Source organism: Polypterus senegalus, chromosome 7, assembly GCF_016835505.1.
Source record: "Polypterus senegalus isolate Bchr_013 chromosome 7, ASM1683550v1, whole genome shotgun sequence".
In the NCBI taxonomy this organism is placed as follows: domain Eukaryota; kingdom Metazoa; phylum Chordata; class Cladistia; order Polypteriformes; family Polypteridae; genus Polypterus; species Polypterus senegalus.
The window spans coordinates 80178589-80204350 of record NC_053160.1 but is presented as its reverse complement, the minus strand read 5'-3'; the positions used below and the strand labels follow the sequence as shown (position 1 = coordinate 80204350).

The 25762-nt window shown below is 35.0% G+C and overlaps 1 protein-coding gene across 2 annotated transcripts in view; it reads right to left on the bottom strand.

Annotated features, from left to right (window-relative positions):
* Nucleotides 1-5693: 5693 nt before the first annotated feature.
* LOC120532677 (3'-5' RNA helicase YTHDC2) overlaps nucleotides 5694-25762 on the bottom strand; it is a 98371-nt gene continuing 78302 nt past the window's right edge. For both annotated transcript variants that reach the window (XM_039758935.1, XM_039758936.1), the window contains 5 exons: nucleotides 20982-21159; nucleotides 13410-13613; nucleotides 10849-11031; nucleotides 9042-9141; nucleotides 5694-6304 (listed from right to left, as the gene is read on the bottom strand). In XM_039758935.1, the coding sequence (XP_039614869.1) occupies nucleotides 9064-9141; nucleotides 10849-11031; nucleotides 13410-13613; nucleotides 20982-21159 (643 nt within the window). In that variant the 3' untranslated portion in view covers nucleotides 5694-6304; nucleotides 9042-9063. The remainder of the gene's footprint in view (nucleotides 6305-9041; nucleotides 9142-10848; nucleotides 11032-13409; nucleotides 13614-20981; nucleotides 21160-25762) is intronic.

The window sequence follows — 25762 nt, the reverse complement described above, 5'->3', positions numbered from 1 at the left end:
ACACTTTCTAAAACCAGCTTTCATCATCTAAGAAGTAAAATCTATTTAAATGGGGTCTTATTATGTAGGATGTTCAAAAGTTAACCCTCTGGAGCAGTTTCTGATAGCCAAGTTTTGCCTAAATTAGTGTCTTCAAGATGCAGTCCATGATGACTGTCGGTTTGGAATATCAATGTGAATAGCCATGGGGGGAGGGCCCCTTGGTAAATTGCCACCGACTGTCACAGTGGAACGATGCTGACTAGTTTATATGTATACAGTGACACACACCGCAAACCATACGTTACCCTTTACAATTGAAAACAGCGAAGAGTCATGGGCCTGTGCAATCCAAAAGGTGGTGCGACTCAACCCAAAATCAGTTGGGGCCCGCAGGTTAAAATGGGAAAATTTGGTGATTCAGCCATACATTTACAAATTTCATCAGCTTGCCAAATAATGACTCTAAAGTATTAAATATTTTTATTTTCAGCAGAAACTAAATAATATGCACACAAAAAGTGAGCCAGGGTTATATTTAGCTAAAAATGATTTATTTACTAGGCTGACCCGCCTTTTAAGGCGACCGACTTTTAAGTTGACCACTTCTTAAGGCAATTCAATATGTAGATCAATTTGATATTTTATACAAACTCATTAATTTGGTTGTATTGCATTTGAGCGGTATTACTTTAATACTCGTAGTTTCTGTTATTTTTGTGATGAAATTTAAACTTTTTTTCTATATTGAGGTCGCCCTTTTGAACCCCCCTGATATTTACTACGCGGTGAGGCATTTGTACTCCATCAACATTAATTATTTCCAGAGACATAATTTTGTCTATTTTTCCAAGAGAACGATGGAAGCACCAGAACACTGCTCACATCATGTCGCTTCATACCGCAAGCTGCAAGTAGTAAGTCTGTGATAAGCAGAATACCGCTACGCTTTCCAATCACGGGACGGAAGGACAATCCCGACCGCTTTTATATAGTAAGAAAGAAGAAGAAAATATCGCACAGTCTGGAGTAGAAAATCATCTTTTACCTGGAAAAACGAAACTACAAATCCCATCATGCATTGCAAAATGGACGGGGCGTGTGTGAAACTCCGCGCCTGCGTAGCACTCACGGGATGGAAGGACAATCCCGACCGCTTTTATATAGAAGGATTATATATATTATATTATATTTATTATTATTAAATTTATTTTTTTATATTTTATTTAACAATTTAGAAAATTGTTACAAAAAATTGCAAACAGTGGTTCTCAACATGTGTAGGAATTTTGTTGAAATCCATTCTTGACTATTGTGAAAAAGCATTTTGATTATTGAAGTGTGTGGAAAAATAGACACCAGAATTGAATCATAAAAAAAAAAACAAAAAAACCCAAACATAAATATTTAAATATCCCGGATCATAACAATATTAGCTTCCATTTAATCTGGAAATCAATTTTTGAATTTTCCACTTGACATGTGAAGTTCCTATCTTTTTAAAATCTATAGTTTAATAGCACACTATGATCACAAGATAAAGGCCTTCTTACATTTTTCTGGTTGTACAGCCCTAGTGTAGGAGTATTAAGGACATACTGAAATTACTGTGAACACTGAAATGCCAGGAAATGATAAATGAAAACCAGTAAAAAGTCTTATCAAAATCAAACAGGTAACCAGGAACCAAGGGGAGAGGAGTAACTCGAGTGTCAAAGTCAGAGGGGGATCAAAACCAAAATAATAAAGATACTGTTAGGGCTAATTGAGAGAAGTTATCACTAACAGAAATTACAAGTTATTTTATTCACCCAGATATGAAGGAAAATGAGTAGGCAGTCCTATTTATGTATTCCATTTGGTAATTTAACAAACTTGACTATTCCTATGATGAAAGAAAACAAGAATTAACTGCAAATTACTTTTTACCACACTAGTTCTTTTTAATAACAAACACAGGGAACTGTTCCTGAAAACAAACCCAGGGCACATGTATAACAATGTATATTACGACACGGTGGCACAATCATTAACTACAGAATTTCCAAACACAGAAATTGTCTACCCGTCAATATTAAAGGTGCCTCACCAGTTCCTGCATTAGTATAGCAGACTCTTGTTAAAACTTCAGATAAAGCCATTTGTGTTTATTTTAAGTAATTACCTTTGTATTTCTCTTCTGATTGTCCTGCATCTAGCACTTGTTTCTATTTTGACAAAGTTATCACTCTGGAAGATGAAAAAATACCTTACATTGGACCTTACATTGGATTTGTCATGACCCATGAAACATTTGGCATTGGACTTCATGTGCACTGCACCAAGCTCATTAATATTTGTCAGCAATAAGCATTCAGATGATCAAGTGACATTCTGACGTGCTTTTTTTCCCATGTAATAATGGAACCAAGAATTTTATTTTCTCTTGAATTTTGCAAAATTGAATGCATTTTTCTCATTATCATTGCCAGGTGGCCTCAGGTTCTCTTTCAGACTCTGGTAGGACCCATCTTACCCAAAATTGATATTGTCTTTAAGAAATGTCTATATTTTCCTTTTATCAGTGTTTCTTAGGCATTCCCATCTCTAAAAATGCACGAGTTCCATTATGGTGACTGTAAACTGGACTTCTATTAGGATGCAGGGGTATATGGATTAGTGCACTCTAATGGCCTAGTGCCCCATATGGTGTTTGTTCCTGCCATAATAGCCCCACTGTGACATTCACTGACATTTTGTTTTCTGTGTTCTCTCTTGGTTTGAAGGTAAAGATGTCCCACAGGAACATGGCCAAATTAATATGGTGATTAGGTTATGAATATTTCAAAAGGGCATTTTTTTAAGCCACACATGGTTAGTGGCAGGAGGTTATGAGGGTTTGTTAAACATGCATGCTTGAGTGCATTGTTTTAATTTGATTTGAGATTTACAAAGGAACTTGGCGTAGGACCAGATGTTGTGGTGTGAACTTTTGCATATAAGTTGATAAATATTTTGTATGTCTTTATTTGTAACTTATAACACTAATATCTATCATTGATAAGAACACCAATGGTTTGATGGTTAAGAACCCCTCCCCTTTTAGGACTGAGCCTCTTTGTAATTTTATGACAGGGTTGGGGGAAGTGCCTCAAACCAGTTTGGCAAGTGATGCTCTGCAGGACTCTCTCAGTCAACCCCCATAGGAAAGCCAAACTACCTAGCTAGCAATAGTATTGGGGGCAGATGTGAAACCATTGTGTCGCACTAGAATTCTGTTGGTCTAAAGTTGTCTGAAGCCATTAAGAACTACGATGACCTATTGGCTGTTTGGTTTGGACAGAGTCTATAAATTTGCTTGCTTTACCTGTCCCTCTCTCTCTCTTACAAACAACACAATGAAGAAGCATCTCTCTGTCACACCATTGCCATGAGGAGCACAACTCAGCAGCCATATTGAGACAGACAATACAGCCTGTTCTGAAGAAAGCCAAACAAAGAATGATGCCTTAACTAGAGACATTTAAGTAACTAATAAGCCTGTGTGCTGCCTGAAACTGCACATCAGCATTTATCAGGTTGTATGGTTGCCAATATTCACTTTTACTTTGCATAGTGTTATTTATGAATATTATCAATAATACATTATTTAAAGTGTAAGTCTTTTACTACACCTAAGTGCATGAGGTTATAAAATGTAGAAGGTAAGGTGGGGAGAAGTTATATGGTACAACACCTTATAAGCCGTGGTAGCATATTAATTATACAAAAGGGGAAAATAGAGTAATATATTACTCTAACAAAACAAAACCCCAGGCATAGCCAATTGTTTTTGTGCATACACCATTTTTACCAGAGAGTAAGCAAAATTTTAGTATGGAATCTAAGCAAGGTTTTAATTATGTTATTAAATATAAGAAAGGAATTAGATGGGAAACATGGTGTTGAGCTTAAAAAGGGGATTGGAGCCTCACATTATAAACTTTAGTATATTGAAAACACAGGCAAATGATACCTCATGATTCATATTTATAATTTTATATAACTAAATTATAACAAACTATTTAATAACAGATTGTGGGATGAAGTGATCTGTAAGGTTTGATATCATTTAAGCTTTATGACTGTACATTTGAACTGAACTGGTCATCAGTTTGGACTCAATTTAAGTTAAATTATAAAAATGGACAACTCAAAAGGTAAAAACAGGCTACAGATAGGAAAATTTATTTAAGACTGCCATTATATATTTTAGAGCATGCTTTAGACAATACACCTGCAGACATTTCTATAATAACCATGCAGTCTGGCCAGCATTCTCAATATCATTTACATCGAAATAAACCCTATTTTTCACTTTCATTGTTTTATTGACTGGCAAAGGCTCAACAAAGGTGTATGTTGAATCAGTACACATCGATCTTTCAGGGCACTAGTACTGGTTTGATATGGTATAAAGTAGTTAATCCTGATGAAGGGACAGAGAAAAAAATGAAGAGAATACCATTATAATTCAGAACGCTATACCAGGACTCATTGCTTTTCCAATTCTGATTTTCTTAAATGCAATGAAATATTTCCCTTAACCTGTCTCAAGAAACACCGTTTCCTTTAACACTGCTGGCAAAGATATTTGAACCTGAGCAGAATTGTAGTTAAACGGGCAGTGGGTTTATATAAAAATTTGAAATTTTGAAACATTATATGCAAGCGAAGGTTGCAGAATTCAGAATGATTACTAATCAATAAATCATTATGGTATTAGTGCAATTCATAAAAATCAGTGGATCTTTTTGTATAACAAAGATATATCAATTATTAAAATGTAAAAAGGAATTAAATCTTTGAGATACTGTTTTTAAAATGTGACCTGGAGAGTCTGAGTGCAGGGCACTCAGTCTGGTTACATATTTTTGCTTTTCTTGTTTCAACCTGAAGTCACCCCATAGGTTATTTTAAATTTGAATCTGTGCTTACTGAAACAGCCATTATAACTGAATTTGGGGAGTGCCACATCATACATTAGAGGTTATTGTCTAGCATAGAAAGGCATATAAAACAAGTTTTATTTATCTGAGCAACTCACTTCGATATCAGTGTTAATCCTGAAACATACAACTGTAAACATTTGTACCAAGGTTTATTATATTCTGTACATATGACCATACTACTACTACTGCATGCAAAAATTATTTAGAAAAATACAAGAGAATCAGGTGTGGAAGAATCTGGCAACTAGGATTTATAAACAATTCACAAATATTCTGAACTTTATTACTGTATTGTATTTGTTCATCGGTTATTGAATCTGTTTAATTCTGTTCAGGGTTACAATTACATCAGAATATTGGCTAATAAAGTTTGGTAGTATACAATTTGTAATTTCTTTTTACCTTTCAACCTTTCAATTTTCTTAACTTTAGCAACTCCAGACATCTTAGCTAGTTTTACATATAAATGTAACTACCATACATATTGGGCGCTACAGTTTCATAAAGGAAAATTATTTTAGATAAGAACATATTTTGGATAATTCAATTTGAAAACATTTCAGAGGAGAGGAATGGCTTTATGGATTTGGCTCTACAATTACATTTATAAAGTTGTGTGCAAAACTGAGGTCTAAAGTGTATCGGCACTTATGCATTTGTGTAATTTGTAGACCACATATAATAAAATATACATATAAAGAACCCCATATTAAATCATATATATATATAAAAAAAAACTCAAAATGTAGAAGTAGTGCTTTATTTAAACATTTCAACAATGAAATAAAACTGTGCAAAAGTACAACTAACAAAGTAAGAAAAACATTTCATGGATCAATTACTTAGTGGTCCTCTGTATGGCTTTAACAAATGTAACACACTCAGCAATGTTGGCCACAAAAAAAAAGTTTACAAATACTGTATGGACAAAGACAAATAAAAATGAATTCCTAATAAATTATTCTCAGGCAATTGTAAGAAAAATAAAAGTAGTTAAACAATCATTTTAAGTAATCTTAATCAAAATTGAAACACTCATATCTTAAAAAATGAAAAGTAACACTTCTGCTTCATTACTTTCAATTCAACAATTCTGAAAGGCTACATTTCCTGGCCTATAAACCAACAAACTTTATTCTTAACCATAAAACAAGGAACATTACAGTGTAGGGGTATAAAAAAAATCACAGACAGTGCATAGTTATTAAATTTTATTCACAAATGCTAAGATGTGACTTATTCTATTCATAAATCATATCTAATGTTTCATAGGAGCAGGCCTTTCACAATAAACAGCTGCAGCATTATCCAACATTCAATCATTCTTCATGAAAAAGCGCAAATCTTAAAGGCATCTGAAAAAAAAATAAGAAAACAAAAAAGTAATATAATTATCAAACGTGTGCCCTACAAATTAACCTTTTGGTCAGTTTGGTTAAAACTGATTTAAAAAAACATCCTTCATAATAAGTAATAAAAAGTAACTAAGTTCATCAATAACTTAATTTAAGTGATATATGCTGTAATCTCTTAAAATCATTTAGTAAAATAACCTTAGTTTTGAATTTTAACAAAAACCCCACTGCAGAGTTACTTTAATATATTGAAATATAATCCCCAACAAATTATATTACAGCAGCTCCATATGTTTAAAGCAAATGTTTAAAAAAAAAACAAACATCATGGAAAATGAAACATTAAAATACATCCACTAATGAACATGGCAGAGAAACAAAGAATTGAGACTTATTTTAAACAGGTTCAAACATGACTTCTAGGGAAATCTGGAGCATTTTTATTGTTTGATAATTTACTTAATCAAAGACAGATATATCACATTTTTGTGTATTAAATATTTTTGTAATGATAGAAGTGATAAACCTTCAAAAATGTATCTATATTGCTCACACAATATAAACCTGTTTGTGATCTTATAATGTTGGTTTTGTACTGTTGCTTCTACTATACTTAAATTTCGGACTGAAAACCAACTTGTTCTGCCTGGCTTTTTAACTGCCATCCTTTGATTTTCAATTTTTAACGGTTCCTACTCTCCATAAAGTAATTTTACTACTAATACTAAATGTAAGCTATTATCCATCTGTCATGTTTTGTAGATTTATACTAGAGTTGTGATAGCTACAGTATGTGCATCTCTTTCAAAATGTTTGTCTATAAGTACCAGGCACAACCTGATGTAGTTGCTCTTATTTTGTCACCCATTATTTATAGTGTCAGATGTATTTAAGTCCCCTCAACACTTGGTGTCTGCAGTGATACTTGTTTAACTGTACTGTTCAATGTTTGAATTTGAAACAGTTTTCTATTCTTCCTTGACATTTAAATTGCATTTTGATGGGGCATTTTTTTAAATTAATGTTAGGTAATGACACTTGTACTGTTATACTGTAAAAACCTTTAAAAAGGATCTGTTTACATTAACAGCATTTTATCTGTACTTGTTATATATACAATATTATAAAATAAACAATAGCACATAAACTATTTCCAGGTGGCCAACAAAATACATATATTAAACCAATGTAATACTAGTGCAGCATAAATTCATTCCACTTGTTTTCTTGGCTCAGATGGTATAAGCTTAGAGTTGCAATACTTTTTTTCTAATACACAAGTATCTTCAACTAAGAAATTAATTAGAGCTACCTTTTTTAATCTCTTTTATTAAACTGATTTTTCTATTAGTATTGATTGATGCCTACACAGTAAGTGTCAAAATGTGAATAGTGGAGTAACATGATGAAAGGCAGCTGGGTTCTTCATAAATATGATTTACTGTATACAGTGAACACTCATTTATCGCGGTTAATCCGTTCCAGACTCTACCGCGATAAATGAATTTCCGCAAAGTAGGATTCTTTATTTATAAATCTAATATGTTTGCAGTTACAGCATAGGAAACCTGTTTACGACCTTCTATACGTTTTAACATTATTAGAGCCCTCTAGACATGAAATAACACCCTTTAGTCAAAAGTTTAAACTGTGCTTCATGACAAGACAGAGATGGCAGTTCTTTCTCACAATTAAAAGAATGCAAACATATCTTCCTCTTCAAAGAAATGTGCGTCAGGAGCAGAGAATGTCAGAGAGAGATAGAAAAGTAAACAATCAAAAATCAATAGGGCTGTTAAGTGGAAGCACCGCGATAAAGTGGCCGCAAGGAAGGGATCAATATGAAGGTAGTCCTTCAGCATTTTTTAGAGGAGTGTCTGTATCTTCTAAGCAAACAGCCTCTGTGCAAAGAGCCCCTCTGCTCACACCCCCTCGTCAGGAGCAGAGAATGTCAGAGAGAGTGAGAGAGACAGAGAAAAGCAAACAATCAAAAATCAATACATGCTGTTAGAGCTTTTAAGTGCGCAAAGCACTGTGAGGGAAGCATATCGTATATCATTGAGGAGTTTAATTTAATACGTAATATGTGCTCTGATTGAGTAGCTTCTCAGCCATCCGCCAATAGCGTCCCTTGTATGAAATCAACTGGGTAAACAAACTGAGGAAGCATGTACCATAAATTAAAGACCCATTGTCCGCAGAAATCCGCGAACCAGCGAAAAATCCGTGATATATATTTAGATATGCTTACATTTAAAATCTGCAATGAAATGAAGCCGCGAAAGTCGAAGCGCAATATAGCGAGGGATCACTGTATTCCTAAAATTGCCAGGAGCAAAGTACTAACAGTGGAACACACTGACCACATTTAAAAATCAGAGGATGAAAACTGCTATAAAAATCACCTATGTATTTAACTTATAGTATATGAAGTATGTGAGAATGTGCTAAATAATTTCTCCACTTGAACCAGATTTTCAGAATAATATGAGGTCAATATGACAACATGACAGTCACTATCTTGTGACTAAGGAGACAAGGAAGGATGACCCTTCACGTTGCAGACAAATGATAAGTTCTCTGCGCCACCATATGACTCAGAAACCCAAAATGTGCACTGTGATACTAAGTTCAAAACATCCTGAAAAATACATACATTTATTTTGCTGTTGATTTCAAACTGCTTGCCCAAAATAAGTATATATATGTATCAATAAATATATGCATCAATACGTGCCTGTTCAAGCATATTCTGAAATTTATTTGTAGTGATTGTCAGTTGCAGAAAAACGCTCCCATTGCTGTAGTAGTTGTGCTCCTACTTGAGGCTCAAGCTCCTGTAAACAAGATATAAAAATATTACATTTTGCTTCCTATTATTCATATTTGCATATACAAATATAACATACTTTATGTTATGCATGAAACATACAGATTTACTTTATGCTAAGCCACTGAGGATGGGTTGGTTGGGCATTCTAGGGGAGAGGAACCAATTTACCTATTGATTACAATACACTGATATGAACAGTTCAGATGAACCGGTACAGTAAGTACAGTCTAGTGGCCCACTACTAACACTAAAGCAGAAGTTTTCCCCTTCTGTTGTACCGTCTGCTCTCACATGAATAAAGTCCAAAGGAGTACATAACTCTCCCAACAGCTTTCCCACTCTTATTTCATAAAGATACTATATATATATGATTAATACATTAAAATCATGACCAAACATTCTTTTAAAAAAACTTGTATTGTGGAAAACTTCATTTGTATATTGTGTGCATACAGAAGAAAAGGACTTGGCAAACAAATTACCGTCAGTATTTGAAATCATTGCCTTGATTGGGCAACTCTGAAGAAAAAAGCAAATTATGTATTATGTGAAACATGATTTGGCCTTGCTCAAAATGGCATACTGCATACAGTAATCTGCTATATTTACTACAGGAATTTAACTCAAAATAATATCAGAGGTAAAATTAATGAAGAAGCAATAGGAACACCACAAAAATATGCATTGTAATAGAGATGCATAATTTTATGTGGGTGTGTTTTTGCCATCTGAACTCCTGAATGCTCACAGGTAAAGTACTTCTTCGGTGAGCTGTGTGGCTCCGTAAGTAGAAAAGAGGTAGAAGACCTTTTTATATAAGAAGAGTTTCTTTCACATCTCTCAACTATCTCAGAGCTAAATATGGATTAGTGTAAGTTCCAGCCAACCAAATAAAGCTAATTTTTAGACATTTGAGGTATCTAGATAAAGCACACAAAAATGGCCCACAGGGCAAATCTGATAATGACAAAAGTAATCAAGTTATAGTATAGACTGACTTTCAAATATTGATACTGAGCCAAGATTCGTAGAATTATTACTTGTTTACCACAAATTATTCAAACTGTACATTGCAAAAGTTAAATGAAACTTGAATGCTCATAATGATGTAAAAAAAATTGTTCTTATGATGTTTTCAGCAAAAAAGTAAACTGAAATGCTTTTATTTCTCTATGGTGGATGTTTGGAGATTTTATTTTAGGCTATAAATATTAACTTCTGTTTAAAAACCTATTTGTAAAAAAGGTATATGAAGTCTAACATATTTTGTTGTACAATTTATAATATTAAACAAACTTTCCAAACGTTTTACTGTTTTTGTCGTATTTCAATTTTTACATTACTTTTTTTTTATTTTTCTTTAATTGTACAGCACTTAATATCAATTTTTGTTGTTTTTTTAAATGTGCTTTATAAATAAATTGCCATTGACATAAAGATTAAATTATCAAGTATTTAAAAACATAAATTTATTTTAACTACTCTTATCTAGAAAATGTCAAAATGTCTTGCGTTCACAAGAGGGCTGCAATGTTCAAAAAGCAAAGGCAGCAAGACACACTAAGTAAGTGGAACATAAAGGTGAGCATACAGTATCTGGTAAACAGGTTTATAAATGACTGAGACAGATGGACTTACCATTGTGTCCATTTCAATTAACCGACGTTTCACTCTTCTACTTTTCATTATAATTGGTGTGTATTTCACTTACCTGTCCATCCCTACTTATCTGTACTTTCTTATTATCATTCCAAGGATTAAGTAATTGGTGAGTGTGTTGAAAGGGGAGGCTCTCCTTCCTGATCCATTCAACTTTGAAAACTCCTCCAAGTCCAGTTGAACCCCACTCCTGACTCCTTTCTTGGCTAATTTCTGAGCACATTCTTGCATAACCCTTAAAGACACAAAATGTTTTTTCAATAATTTAATGCAATCATTATACATTTTTCAGAAATGACTTATAGTGAAATGACAAAGTAAGTAGGTCAATCTGATTCAATTAGTAATTAAATAAAGAGGTTTTTCACCTTTCAGTATTGCTGAAAATCCAGACAGCACTCCAGCACTGCAATTTTATTTGAACACAATAGGATAATTTTTAAAGTCTCTATTATAGTGCACATGCAATGGATTTAAAAAGAGTATTGAAACCCCTTCTTTCTCAACACACTTTACTGTGTTGTAAATTTAATTTTACATGCATACATTTTACATTTTTCCCACCAATCTAAACTCAATCTGTAATGACAAAGAGGAAATATATTTTGAGAAAGGTTTGCAGGTCAAAAAACAAAATCTCCTTCATGTATATATTCAGACCCTTTGCTGTGGCACTTCAAAATGTGGTCAGCTGCATCCTATTTGCTTTAATTTTCCTATAATTGTGTTTACAATTTGACTGAAGTCCAGCTGTGGCAAACTGAATGGACTGGACAGATTTAAAGCAGCACATACTTGGGCATATACAGTTCCACAATTCACATTCCATGTCAGGGAAAAAATCAAGCCAAGGAACTTTCTGTAGGCCTTTGTGATAAATCTGTGGTGTGGCATAGATCAAGGTAAGAAGATAAAACCATTTCTAAAGCTTTGAGTGTTCCCAGGAGCACAGTGTCCTCAAAATTTGTGAAACTGAATAAGTTTTGAACCACCAGGGCTACTCCTAGTGTTGGCTGATTGGCTAAAATGAGTAATCAGGAATGAAAGGTGAACAAGTACCCAATGGTTACTCTAACACAGCTTCAGAAGTTCTCTGCAGAGATTTGAGAACCTATCACAAAGATGATCATCTACACAGCACTCTTTTAAGTCAGGTGGTTATGGTAGAATGGATAGACAGAAGACACTTTTGAATAAGAGGCATATGACAGCCCACTTGGACTCGCACAGCATTAAGATGAAGGTTCTCTAGTCTGATGAAACAAAAACTGAACTCTTAGGGCAAAACTTCAAGTGCTATGTCTGGCAAAAACCAGGCACTGCTCACTTTCTGCTTATTACCATCCCTACTGTGAAGCATTGTAGTGACAGATTACACTGTGGGGGTGCTTCTTAAAGGCAGGGACAGGGAGACTGGTCAGAACTGAGGGAAGGATGTATGCAGACAAATACAAAGATGTCCTTGAAGAAAACCTGCTCCAGACTGTATGCAACCTCAGACTAGGGTGACGGTTCACTTTTTAGTATAAGAATGACCCAGAGCATGCAGCTGAGAAAATGTTGGTGTAGCTTTTGGACAAGTTTCTGACTATCCTTAAGTAGTACAGCCAAAGCCCTGGCTTAAACCCCATAAAATATCTGTGGATAAACATGTTGATGAAAGTTTACAGATGCTTTCCATGTAATCTAATGGAATTTCACAAGATTTGCCAGGAAGAATAGCATAAACTACCCAAATTCAGGGGTACAAAGTTTATAGAGTCTTATCCACGAAGACTGAATGAATAAAGGGTCTGAATATTTCTATGAATGAGAGAGTTCTGCTTTTGATTTTTAATAAATTTGCAAACATTTCTGAAAACATATTTTTACTTTGTCAATATGGGTTTTTCAGTGCAAACTGATGGGCAGAAATGGACAATGTATCTATTTAAAACTAAATAGGGTGCAGAAAGTAAAGTGATCTGAATACACTGTGAATCAATGTGTGTTTGACTTGATGGCCAATCTCTGTTTATGGAACCAAATATGTCAAAACAGTAAATATTAACATTCACCTTTCAATAAACACTGCTCATGCAGAATTTTATTTGCAGAGTTTAATTCCACCTGAAATCATAACCAAACCTGCATTATTTGTTAAAACAAAATACTTCAGGTTGCTTAGCACTCATTCTTATATTACATATGCAGCAACATGGATTGTACATTATAAAGAAAATATACCTTTACAATTTAAATTACAAGGAACTGTAATACTTGTTTTTGAAATATTACTACTATTACAATACTAGCCATATAACCATTATCAGAATGAATGATAAAATTTGGTTTAGGGCATATAATATGGAGGGATATATATATATATATATATATATATATATATATATATATATATATATATATATATATATATATATATATATATATACAGTGTATATATATATATATATATATATATATATATATATATATATGGAATAATACTTTGAAGCATATGCAACTTAAATAATAATTTTAAATTAGTAATACTTGTCTAGCCACAAATGTAGCTAAGTGGTCTTTAGGAAATCCTAAAACATTAATTGGTTGATTTTAAATAGAGAAACGTACCTGAAAGTGTCCAGAGCCTTGCACAGAAAACACCAAAAAAACTATGCTACTCTCAAGAAATGCATGATTCAGCTTAAGCTCATTACTTGGTGTTGTAGACCAAATTCCTTTTTGTTGAGAGATTTCAATATTGCGCAGATTACTGCTCTTCATTATAAAATAACGTAATGGATTATTTGGTCTGGGTGATGGCGACGATGAACCCTAAGGAATAAGAAGGAAAAACCTGTATTTTTTATTTTTACAACTATGCATATTTAACCATCATAAACGATTATCATTGGTTTAACTACCAGTCACTTTCTAGATTTACAGAGGTCTTCCTCCAAATCACTTTCCTCTATTCTCAGCAGTAATAAGCAACCCTTTGGGATGAGGAAAATTCTTTGCATGTTATTTGACACTACTTTCAACCTTATCTTCTCTGGCCTCTCTCTGGGCCTCATCCCTTCCACTTTCATCATGGTGCACCTCCTTACTAAATCTTCCTCTGTTTTTTGCTCCACATACCCAAATTACTTCAGTCTGTTTTTTTTCAGCACCACACCTATCGCCTCCATACCAAGTCTTTCTCTGAACTTAGAATTTGTCTTCCTTAAGCACTTTGAGCTACTGTTTGTATGAAAATGTGCTATATAAATAAATGTTGTTGTTCCTCTCTTACTCCTCCATATCTGATTATTTGCATCTGTTTTTTTTTTTCAGTTTGCCTTATATTCCGCCTTCTTTGACCACACTCTATTTCCATACAGCATTGTATTCCTCAAACAGCTTTCATAACTTTTCCTCACAATGCCAGAGAGGCACATTTAGCAGTCATAATGTGGGACCAGCTTCTCAAATTTCTTCAATGCACCTTTAACCTTTGCTGTCATTGTTATGTCAGCAACCCTGCCTGTACTCAAGTCAGCTAAGTTTCAGACATGCCCTACTTTCTCTAACACAGGATTGTTGCAGGTATCTAAAAGTCCACTTAATAGATAAGAATTCATTATACCACTTGCACAATTCCAATAAACAAAGGTCTGCTTGTTGCCAGGAGACTGCTTATGATGACCCAAGCATTAGACTGATGCACCTCTACAACATGCACTGCATGCCCATGCATCTACTTCTTTCATAACTACTCCTTTTGAACTAATCATCACCTTGTGGCTCTTTCACTTCCAATCCACCTTTCCATTTCAGTACCTTCTCCACATCACTTTTAGACACCAGCAAGTCGTTCTTATGGCAATCCTTCTCCATCAGTATAATAAAAAGACGTGCAATGATTTCCTGGTACAGCATTTGCTTCATCTCAAAATTTTCATTGCTCATACCTACTTCTACTATACTTTCACAGTATCTTATCAAATACCAGACCTTCACATGTGTAATACAACTTATTTTCCTTCGTCTGACACTTTTTTTTGCATTTGTCTAGTAACAAAAATCATATCTATTGTTCCCTTCTCCAGTATGAAATCAAACTGTGTTTTGCGAACTTCCTTGATTCTTTTCTCTAGCACTTCCTCAACCACCTTCATTAATGCTTCACCGCTCAATATGATCCACACTCTAATGGACAACTCTCTCCTTTGTATATTGTTACGAGCACAGATCTTTTCCAGTCTTCAGGAGCCTTCACACACAATCATGTGGCATGTATCTTTCAACCATTCAACTATAGGATCGTCTGCTGGATTCAGCATTTCTGACACCACTCCATTTGGGCCTACTGCCTTACCCATTTTCATTTTCTTCATTGTTTTTGAGACCCTTGGTCCTTCTATTTTCCTCACAACAAACATCATTATCCCATTCTTTCTCCTTAAAACCTTCACCATGTACATTACTTCTTCCATGTAAACTTAATCCCATTAATATTGATCACAATGTTTCTTTCAGCATTATTCCGGCAATCCACCGTAACTATAGATTAAGTATCCATAATCCAAAATCCCTGGGACAAAAAGTATTTGAATATACATAAGGAGATATCTTGGGGATACATGTGATCAAGTAGGGAAATGCAACAAAAACAGCTAAATGATAACTCACACATGTAATATTTCATATCACCAATCCATTACTCTAAAGTCCAAACATATTAAACCTCAAAAGTGATGGAATTTGATAAATTGACTGTATTTAGTTCCCTTTAAAGAGAGCCAAAGATGTGTAAATTGTGGACAAAGGTTCGAGACAACAGCAGGTAGACACCAATTCAAACAAGCAGAATTCTTTTATTTCTTTATACTTGGTGAGTAGAGGGTCTTTGCCTTACAGAGACTAAGTGCAAAAAGAAGTTGCATTTTTATAACAGAGATCTTCAAAGCAGAGGTTAGGAAAAATAAGCTCAGTTTCATCCAAAGGTCACAGAACATTCTTACACAATTTGTTGATTACAACGGAAAGCAGAAATTCTAGTCTTTTCTTATATTTTTAATTAAGCTTATCAGAAAACTTGTCATACGTTTGGCATCTTAATTATATGATAAAGTAGCCAAGAATTGCATTCCACACTGGCAGCCCTACTCTATGTAAGCACGCTTATTTATGTTATAATACCTAGCCATACAGAGAATATGCAGATTTTCATACAGAAGCTGGCAATAGATTTTAACTTCCATTCCACAAAATACACTGAAGATTTTTTTTTTTGTCAGTTTATATTGGCTGTCTTATTGTCACTTCACAGGGAACTATCCGACAGATCAGGAATATCTCAGCTAGCCTTCACTCCATCACGTTCACTGTGCTGCAAGTCATTAACCAACCAATTTGTCGAACAATTTTCCTTACACAATTGAAGCAGTTTACATAGCTAATATTGCAATAAGGATACCTAGAGATAATTAAGATGCATTCTGTTAACTGTAAACAGTGACATTCCATTAAAGCACATGACATCTGCAATTTTAATTGTGCTGTACAGCACTTTTTCAGTGCAGGTGTTATTGCATCGCTTCACTGGGGTCAAAGCCGAAAGCTTGTTGACTGTGCTTTTTTTCCTTCCAGCGCTCGAAGCTTCACTAGGTAGCCCCCCATTCCTGCATCATCAATCATGCATAGTTTCTTCAAAGCGCTTGATGCTTTTAGTTGCTTCTTGGCAATATAAGCTTTATGGGTGACTCCTCCCCAACCCCCATGACACCCTGGAAGAATACATCATTTTTGAATCCACGCATATGTTAGCCAAATCCACTTTTTGGCATAAGCATATTTATATGCTCTAATCCAATTAAAGTTTTATAAAAGAGATCCCTGGTATGAATTTTTCCACTTGTGTCATCATGTTGGTGCTCAAAAAGTTTAAACTTTTGGAATTTCTGATTAGTGATACTCAACCTGTATACCCTGTCTTTCTTTTGCCATCAGCTTCATGATCTTCAACACATTCATCTTTCCCTCCATCTTCAGCTCATTTGTAATCTACTACCTCTTTGCTTCTTGTGCTCTAACAACTGCTTTTCTAGCATTACATTTTGTTTACTTATAGATTGCTTCCTTTATTTCCTGCCATTCCATACAGCATCTCCTCTTCTCTGCTACCTCAGCATTCAAGCATCATGTCTCCTTGAAACCAAGGAAGTGCTGTTCTGGAGGTCTCTTTGTCCAACTGTTATCTTCAGCAAGGCTTAAATAATCAAACCATATGCTCTTGCCACTCACCATTCAACTTGTTTCATGTCTCTGACTAAAATATCTCCTTCAGCTAAGTAATGTTGTGTTACACACTCTTTTCTGGGGATTACATTCACATTTTTACTCTTTAGCCTCACCTCACCATCAAATTCGATCGTGTTCCTTATGTCACCCTATTCAAATACCATCAACTTCTTTTTCCTCCGTTTTAAAAATGGCATTGCACACAACAGTTTCCATCGTATCACAAAGCTCCAGAATCTTCTCACCTCAACATTAAAATCTAAGCTTTAATATACATGATTTACAGTTTTTCCCCAATTGCTCAAAAAAGATATCTTAAACAGACTGCTAGGTAACCAGAATAACTAACTGTGCTCCTGTTGTTAGTGTTATATCACCTATTGGTTGTACCATTTGAATAGATCTTCAAACACAAGTCATACAACCAATCTGAAAACATTCTTGTCTCTAATCAAACAAAAGGTGTGAAAATTTAAGCGTAATTTGCACTCAGCTCTCCAGCTGAAAACAATGTATGTCAAACTCAGTCACACTTGATGCTAAAATACTGACTACTTATAAATGAAGCTGTGTGTGTGTTCACTGTGGTTGTTTCTTGATGAACCTATAATGGATAATAGACAAGGAGCTAAATGCAAAGCAAATAACTGTAATATCAGATGATATTTGTGCTACTGTGGTTAAGCATGTGCTCATCCATAATTCGACAATGAGAGAAGCTAGGAAATTAGTACCTTCGAATGGACAACAGCACTTTATCTTTATGGCATTTAGAAGACACCTTGAATAACTACAGGGACAATATCCCTGGAGATGTAGAAAAAGGTTCATATTGCCAGTACTGGATAGATCCAACACAAAAATTACACTGTACTGTTTTTTTGTACACTGGACATTGATTACAGCTCTCAAAGATACATTGTGTGGTTGTAAAACTGAAAGTTGACATCATAGTGGAAGCAGACAAAAAATAGTGAATATGTTTGTGGCCAACATCAACATTCACTTATGGGAAACTCCAAGCAGAGTGATGGAAGACCAGTAAACATTCCAGGGTGTAAATCAAAACGGCACTTCTACTATTGACCGCATACTATGTTGTAACAACCTGTACATGAAGCAGGTATACAAAAACACTTTTGAAAGGAATTCAGACCAAATCAAGACCCAACACTTGCAATATATACAGGTAGGATCATTACAACCTCATACAGTATGTATTACCAGGTCATGATACAATAAAATCTACAATACTGATTTATTGTACATAAAAAAGTTTTTACTGTACAGTGTGCTTATCTCTGTCCTTTCATTGTAGAGATCTTTAGAGCTTGAAGCCTGCGACATATCATATGAATACATCTTTTTTGATAAGGCTGGATTTAACCTACCTAAAAGAAGAGGCTACAACATTATTGGGCAGTGTGCCATTGTGTAAATCTCTGGGCAGCGGGAAGGCAATGTGACCATGTATGTAGCCATCAGCAAATATTGGGTTCTCCACCACTATGCCATTTGAGGTCCTTATAATAAAGCACATCTGTTGAATTTCCTAGATCACCTCTTGACAATGTTGAATGACAGCAACAAAGTGAAGCTAGAAGGGCAGAGTTGTCACAATACATTGTGATTTGAAACAAAGTCAGTTTTCACTGAGCTGTAGCCATAAATAATTGGTTCACTGATCATGCTAGGTTTTCCAATTTGTTCTTGCCAGCATATTCTCCATTTCTCATCCCCACAGGAGAATTCTCCTTGGCATGGTGGTTTATGACTGGAATCCTTATGAAGCAGGGAATTTTCAGTGAGCCATGGAGGAAGCCTGTGGGATATCACTTAAGAGTCAATCTAAGCCTGGATGAGACACAGCCGAGCATATTTCCCTTGCTGCCTTAGAAGAGCAAACATCTTGTATGATGTGGATGAGGCTTTGTGACCCGACCCAGCCTGGAGACATGATGCTGATTAATAATGTCTGTAATTTGTAGTATTTGGCAGACATTACTTAACAGCTTCATGTACATTTTCTTACATTTTTTGTAACTTTTTAAATTTTACAATGAACAGAACTTTTTTTTTTCTTTTGTTGTACATGAGTTTACTGTTGCATTTTGGAGCAGTGCATTTCCAAAAAATTTAAAATTTGAAACTTGGTCCTGCACATGGTGTATCTGTATACTTTCATTACTGTATGTTGAATACTATCAATGGAAACCTTGATAAGTTTGAAATACTGTATATGTTTCCTGGTTATATCAGGTTTTTAGAGTAGCATTCTGAATTGATCCTTGTTGTGTCTTGTGGTCACTGTGTGTGTGATCATATTTGTTTGTTTGTGTGTGTTATGTGAGTGAAATGTTTACTTTAAGTGACAGAGTGAATGGTTATGAGTTGATGGTTTGCTTTTGGGCTAGAAGTCTGGGATTTGCACAGATGAGTGAGATTTTCTGATATTATGTTTAAATTACTGAGGGAATGATGGTGCCTCCAGTGAAATAGCAACTAGGAAAAACTAGTATTCAAAATAATTCAAGCATTTATATTTTAAAATTCTGTCCACTGCTAATGCACTTGTCTTTTCTTGGAAGAAATAAACAAAATACCTACTATAATGTAAGTTAATGATGAAATAAAACTTTTCAAAATGCACATTAAGCTATAATCAACTGAGTTGTGAATAAAGTATTTGCCTCTTCCCTATTTCTTCTACTATCATACATTTCTGATCTGAATGTTTTCTGGCCACCATCAAAAAATCTAATATTGGATGAAGAACAAATTTGTTAATGTCATTTACCTAATTAATAACATTATCCAACACCAATTGGAAACATGTGAAAAAGTAATTGTCCCTTTACACTTAATAATTGGTTATGCTGCATATTATCTGGTGTGAGTGCAATCAAACACTTCCTGGGGAGGAATTTCAGCCCACTCCTCCTCACATAACTGCTTTAATTAAGAAATATTGGTAGATAATCTAACAAGAATTGCTTGTTTCAGGTTCAACCACAGCATCTCTGTTATGTTTAAGTCGCTTTTTTCCAGACATTCTGATATAGAGTTGTGGATAAAGTGTTCTGGATGATTGTCTTGCTGCATGGACCAACTATATTTCAGTGTCAGTTTACAGAAAGATGACTGGACATTCTCTTTAAGATTGTTCTGATACAGAGCAGAGGGTTTATTCAATTATCACTCTACCACCACCACCACGTTTAACAGTTGACATAATGATATTACTGTGGAATGATGTGTTTGTTTTACTTGTGTCATTCAGGAGCAAAAATAGAAAAAAACAACTAATTTGCAGCACAAAGAATATAGTACAGACAGCTGCGTCTTTTAAAATGTTTTTAACATAATACTGAGAATGCATAGAAAGCATATGTTGTGCCAGTAGGATATTTTAAACAATGAAGTGAGAAAATTAATTATTTTAATTAATGTTCAAATTAATATTACATTTTAAGCAGGCGGTGGTCATACTTTTTCTATACATACTGATTCTGACTATAGTTAATTAATCAAATAACTATTAGCCACTTTAAGTATGTACAACTGTTTTAATCTAAATATTCCAATTCCAATGTTACAAAATTGCATTAAAGGCTTTAAATAAATATTAAACAAATACATCAGTATGTGAATTAATTGAAATGTCCACACCTTCCTTACTGAGCTATGCTGGCTCCATATATGATGTGTTCTGTTTTAGATTTTAATAGCACAGGTAGCCTTAACAGTATCTGAACATTTGCAGTGTAACAGAATGCCATAGACCAAAGCAGCCATAAAAGACCTGCAGCACTTGGGAAAATTAGTATTTGAGTATTCTGACAAATCAATAAACTTGATTACATTCATTTTATTTGGAACAAAATGCTAAATATTAAATACCTCAAAAGAGAAAAATACCTTGCCTGAAGATGGCGGTGAGGGACTTGCACAAGGACTTGGGAAACTGTTACTATCTGTAGATTTTACTGATGACTGATCAGACTTGTCATCAAGGATTCTTTTAGGGTGGACACCACTTCTGTCTTTATATGCCTTTGGTAAGTAAAATGCTGAAGACGGAGACATTGTTTGAGACCTGTAATGAAATAAATGCATATAATTTTAAAACTGAATAAAATTTCAATTAAAATGATGGCTTCTGAGATGTTTTTTCCAACATGCACTCTCTGGGGTCTGTCAGTGAGGAAGTCCAATATTTAGTTGCATAATAGGGGGTTGATGCCTAGTGTGTCACTGTTTTCTTACCAAGTGCTGGGGGTTAACTATATTACAAAAAAATCATATAGTAAATTTTTTAATTTGATTTACAATTTCTAAAAAGAAGAATGTCTGTTTGCTGTTTTGGAAATGCACTTCATAATCTGGGCAAAAATAGGCAAAAGCAGTCTCAGAGGGGATCATTTAAAGAAAAAAGAAGCACAGCTAGAACAAGGAACCATTTTGAACAATTATAGGATCAGACATCCTGATACATACAGGAGTTAAGCCATGAATAAACTACTAAAAGAACCTTAAATAGGTTCTACAATTCACAGGAACTGTATGCAATTTCACAGGAGTGATGTCCTCTTGTTTATTTTACTGTAACTCAAAATGCAGCTGAATTATCATTGACATTTGCGGAATTATGAAAAACGTTTGTGCAGTCCAGTAAAAACAGCATTGCTATAATCTAGTATCAAAAGCATGTTCTCAGCTGTGCCGCATCTGTAAGTTATATCAAATATTTATATATGTTTATATAGTATATACACTTTGGTCCATAAGCATTTGGACAGTTATACATTTTTCATAAATTTGGCTCTGTGTGCCACTACAATGGATTTTTCACTAAAATTCACTAAATTAATTTTAATCTGATCTCTGAGTTCTGCACATAATAATACACAATTTGGGCTTATTATCATTAAGATAAAAAAACTGCTTTTGATCCAAAACGTTAAGTCAGAGGTATAATTATTATTTCTATTATCATTAACCTCTATATTGATGATGTTCTGTGTCTGCATAAAAATATGATAAATTGTACCTTTCAACTAATTTCCCAATTGAAGTAAACAAAACATCCTAGCAATACAATGTCCACACAAATGTTATTGCTTTTATCACAGCTGTTACCATACTATACTGACAACTGAAAACCAGACAAAAAACTTTGAAACAACTGGTTTAAACTTATAAATTGAAATAAGTGAAAGATCAAATTTTTTTTTCAAATCTTGGTCATAAAGGGAAGTTTAGAGTTTGGATGAAAATTACTCTTATAGTAAGAACCTAAATTAGGCCTATGTAGTTTTAATATTAGATATATCACTAATTACACACACACACACATATATATATATATATATATATATATATATATATATAAATATAGGTGCTGGTAATAAAATTAGAATATCATGACAAAGTTGATTTATTTCAGTAATTCCATTCAAAAAGTGAAACTTGTATATTAGATTTATTCATTACACACCGACTGATGTATTTCAAATGTTTATTTCTATTAATTTTAAAGATTATAACTGACAACTAATGAAAGTCCCAAATTCAGTATCTCGGAAAATTAGAATATTGTGAAAAGGTTCAATACTGAAGACACCTGGTGCCACACTCTAATCAGTTAATTAACTCAAAACACCTGAAAAAGCCTTTAAATGGTCTCTCACTCTAGTTCTGTAGGCTACACAATCATGGGGAAGACTGCTGACTTGACAGTTGTCCAAAAGACGACCATTGACACCTTGCACAAGGAGGGCAAGACACAAAAGGTCATTGCTAAAGAGGCTGGCTGTTCACAGAGCTCTGTGTCCAAGCACATTAATAGACAGGCGAAGGGAAGGACAAGATGTGGTAGAAAAAACTGTACAAGCAATAGGGATAACCACACCCTGGAGAGGATTGTGAAACAAAACCCGTTCAAAACTGTGGGGGAGATTCACAAAGAGTGAAATGCAGCTGGAGTCAGTGCTTCAAGAAACACCACGCACAAATGTATGCAAGACATGGGTTTCAGCTGTCGCATTCCTTGTGTCAAGCCACTCTTGAACAAGAGACAGCGTCAGAAGCGTCTCATCTGGGCTAAAGACAAAAAGGACTGGAATGCTGCTGAGTGGTCCAAAGTTATGTTCTCTGATGAAAGTAAATTTTGCATTTCCTTTGGAAATCAAGGTCCCAGAGTCTGGAGGAAGAGAGGAGAGGCACAGAATCCACGTTGCTTGAGGTCCAGTTTAAAGTTTCCACAGTCAGTGATGGTTTGGGGTGCCATGTCATCTGCTGGTGTTGGACCATTGTGTTTTCTGAGGTCCAAGGTCAACGCAGCCGTCTACCAGGAAGTTTTAGAGCACTTCATGCTTCCTGCTGCTGACAAACTTTATGGAGATGCAGATTTCATTTTCCAACAGGACCTGGCACCTGCACACAGTGCCAAAGCTACCAGTTCCTGGTTTAAAGACCATGGTATCCCTGTTCTTGATTGGCCAGCAAACTCGCCTGACCTTAACCCCATAGAAAATCTATGGGGTATTGTGAAGAGGAAGATGCAATACGACAGACCCAACAGTTCATAAGAGCTGAAAGCCATTATCAGAGCAACATGGGCTCTTACTACACCTGAGCAGTGCCACAGACTGATCGATTCCATGCCACGCCGCATTGCTGCAGTAATCCAGGCCAAAGAAGCCCCAACTAAATATTGAGTGCTGTACATGCTCATATTTTTCATGTTCATACCTTTCAGTTGGCCAACATTTCTAAAAGTCCTTTTTTTGCATTGGCCTTAATTGATATTCTAACTTTCCGAGATATTGAATTTGGGCCTTTCATTAGTTGTCAGTTATAATCATCAAAATTAAAAGAAATAAACATTTGAAATACATCAGTCTATGTGTAATGAATGAATCTAATATAAAAGTTTCACTTTTTGAATGGAATTACTGAAATAAATCAACTTTGTCATGATATTCTAATTTTATGACCAGCACCTGTATATGTATATATATATATATATATATATATACTAATAAAAGGCAAAGCCCTCACTGACTCACTCATCACTAATTCTCCAACTTCCCGTGTAGGTAGAAGGCTGAAATTTGGCAGGCTCATTCCTTACAGGTTACTTACAAAAGTTAAGCAGGGTTCATTTTGAAATTCTACGCGTAACGGTCATAACTGAATCCTACTTACGTAAATATATACGTCCATAGCCTGCAACTCGGTCGCCGTGTGAGGCGGAGTTGCGTCCCCCATCCCCACGCCTCCCACGTAGTTGGCTGCCTGCCTATATTGCGTCCCATATCCCCATGCCTCTCAAGTAATTAGCTGCCTGCCCATATAAGGCCGTCTGTCGCGCCGGTCTCTTCATTCCCTTTCTTGCTTCGCCACGGTATTCATTTTTCCTTGTTAAAAACTGCAGCCTTTGTATTTAATCCACGGCTTCTCCGCTGTTTTATTGTGCTGATAACTGCAGCCTTTTTATTTAATCCACGGCTTCTCCGCTGTTTTATTTTAGACTTAGTTTACACTGTTCAGGTACCCACTTCTTTTACCGTTCAAACCGTACTCCCATTAACATGTCTATCGAGGTGCTCACCATCGATCAAAGAACTGTAGACGCCGCCTGCCTTTTACATCCTCTGTGTTAAATATTGCACGGCCATATTAGGCTCAATCTTGATATCCGGAGGAACATTGTGTCTTATGTATTGAATGACTGGGACAGGTTCAAGGTGTGGACTGATGACGGTACAGGAGTTAATTATACTACACAGAAACACTATAAGAGTGAAAAGCTTAAGCCCTTCACCTATGCTTCTGCATGTGAGTTGATGGCTGCTGCTGAATTGTTCGGTTGTCGTTTTCTAGTGTACCGACATGGCCAAATATTTTACACCTTTGGAGAACCGCCAATGCCTCTTAAACATCTTAGATTTACAGGTGACAATTTGAGTAGTGGACACTTTGATTTTTATGAATGTTTCAACTCTCAAAAGCTGGATGCGAAGTTATCGATGAAGCCGGGTGTATGCTTACAACGCTTCACAGATGCCGAATGTCACTTCAACACAAGTCATGCAAATACTAATGTAATTGAAACAACCCTTGAAACTCAAACTGATTATGACAGCAGCAATCCAAGCTGTGAGAAAACAGTAAAAAGGAGGCGTGTCAGACGTAGTAGTACATTTTCTAATGCAGCTAAATGGAAACATCCACAAGTTAATAGACACACTGTCGCTAAATACTCGCTGTCAAATCCACAAGTTAATACCGGGAATGCCTGTTAAACATCTTAGATTCATGAGTAGCGATTTGGGTAGTGAACACTTTGATGAATGAAGCCTGTTATCTTTACAACGGTTGATAAACACGGAATGTAACTTGAACACAACACATCCTCCAAATCCGAACCTGATTGAAAGAAATAATGATAATCAAATCCTTGATGACAGCAACACTCATAACAGTGACAAAACAATTACATTGACAATCATGTTACATTATTTTTAAAATGTTTCCTTTTCTTTTTCATAACTTTAACACAATTTAACACACTAGTTCTCCACTGCGAGGCGTGGGTATTTTGCTAGTATATATATATATATATATATATATAGTGGACTAAGCCCCAGACACAGACAGGCAGACATGTTAAATGCACAACCACACGTTTATTT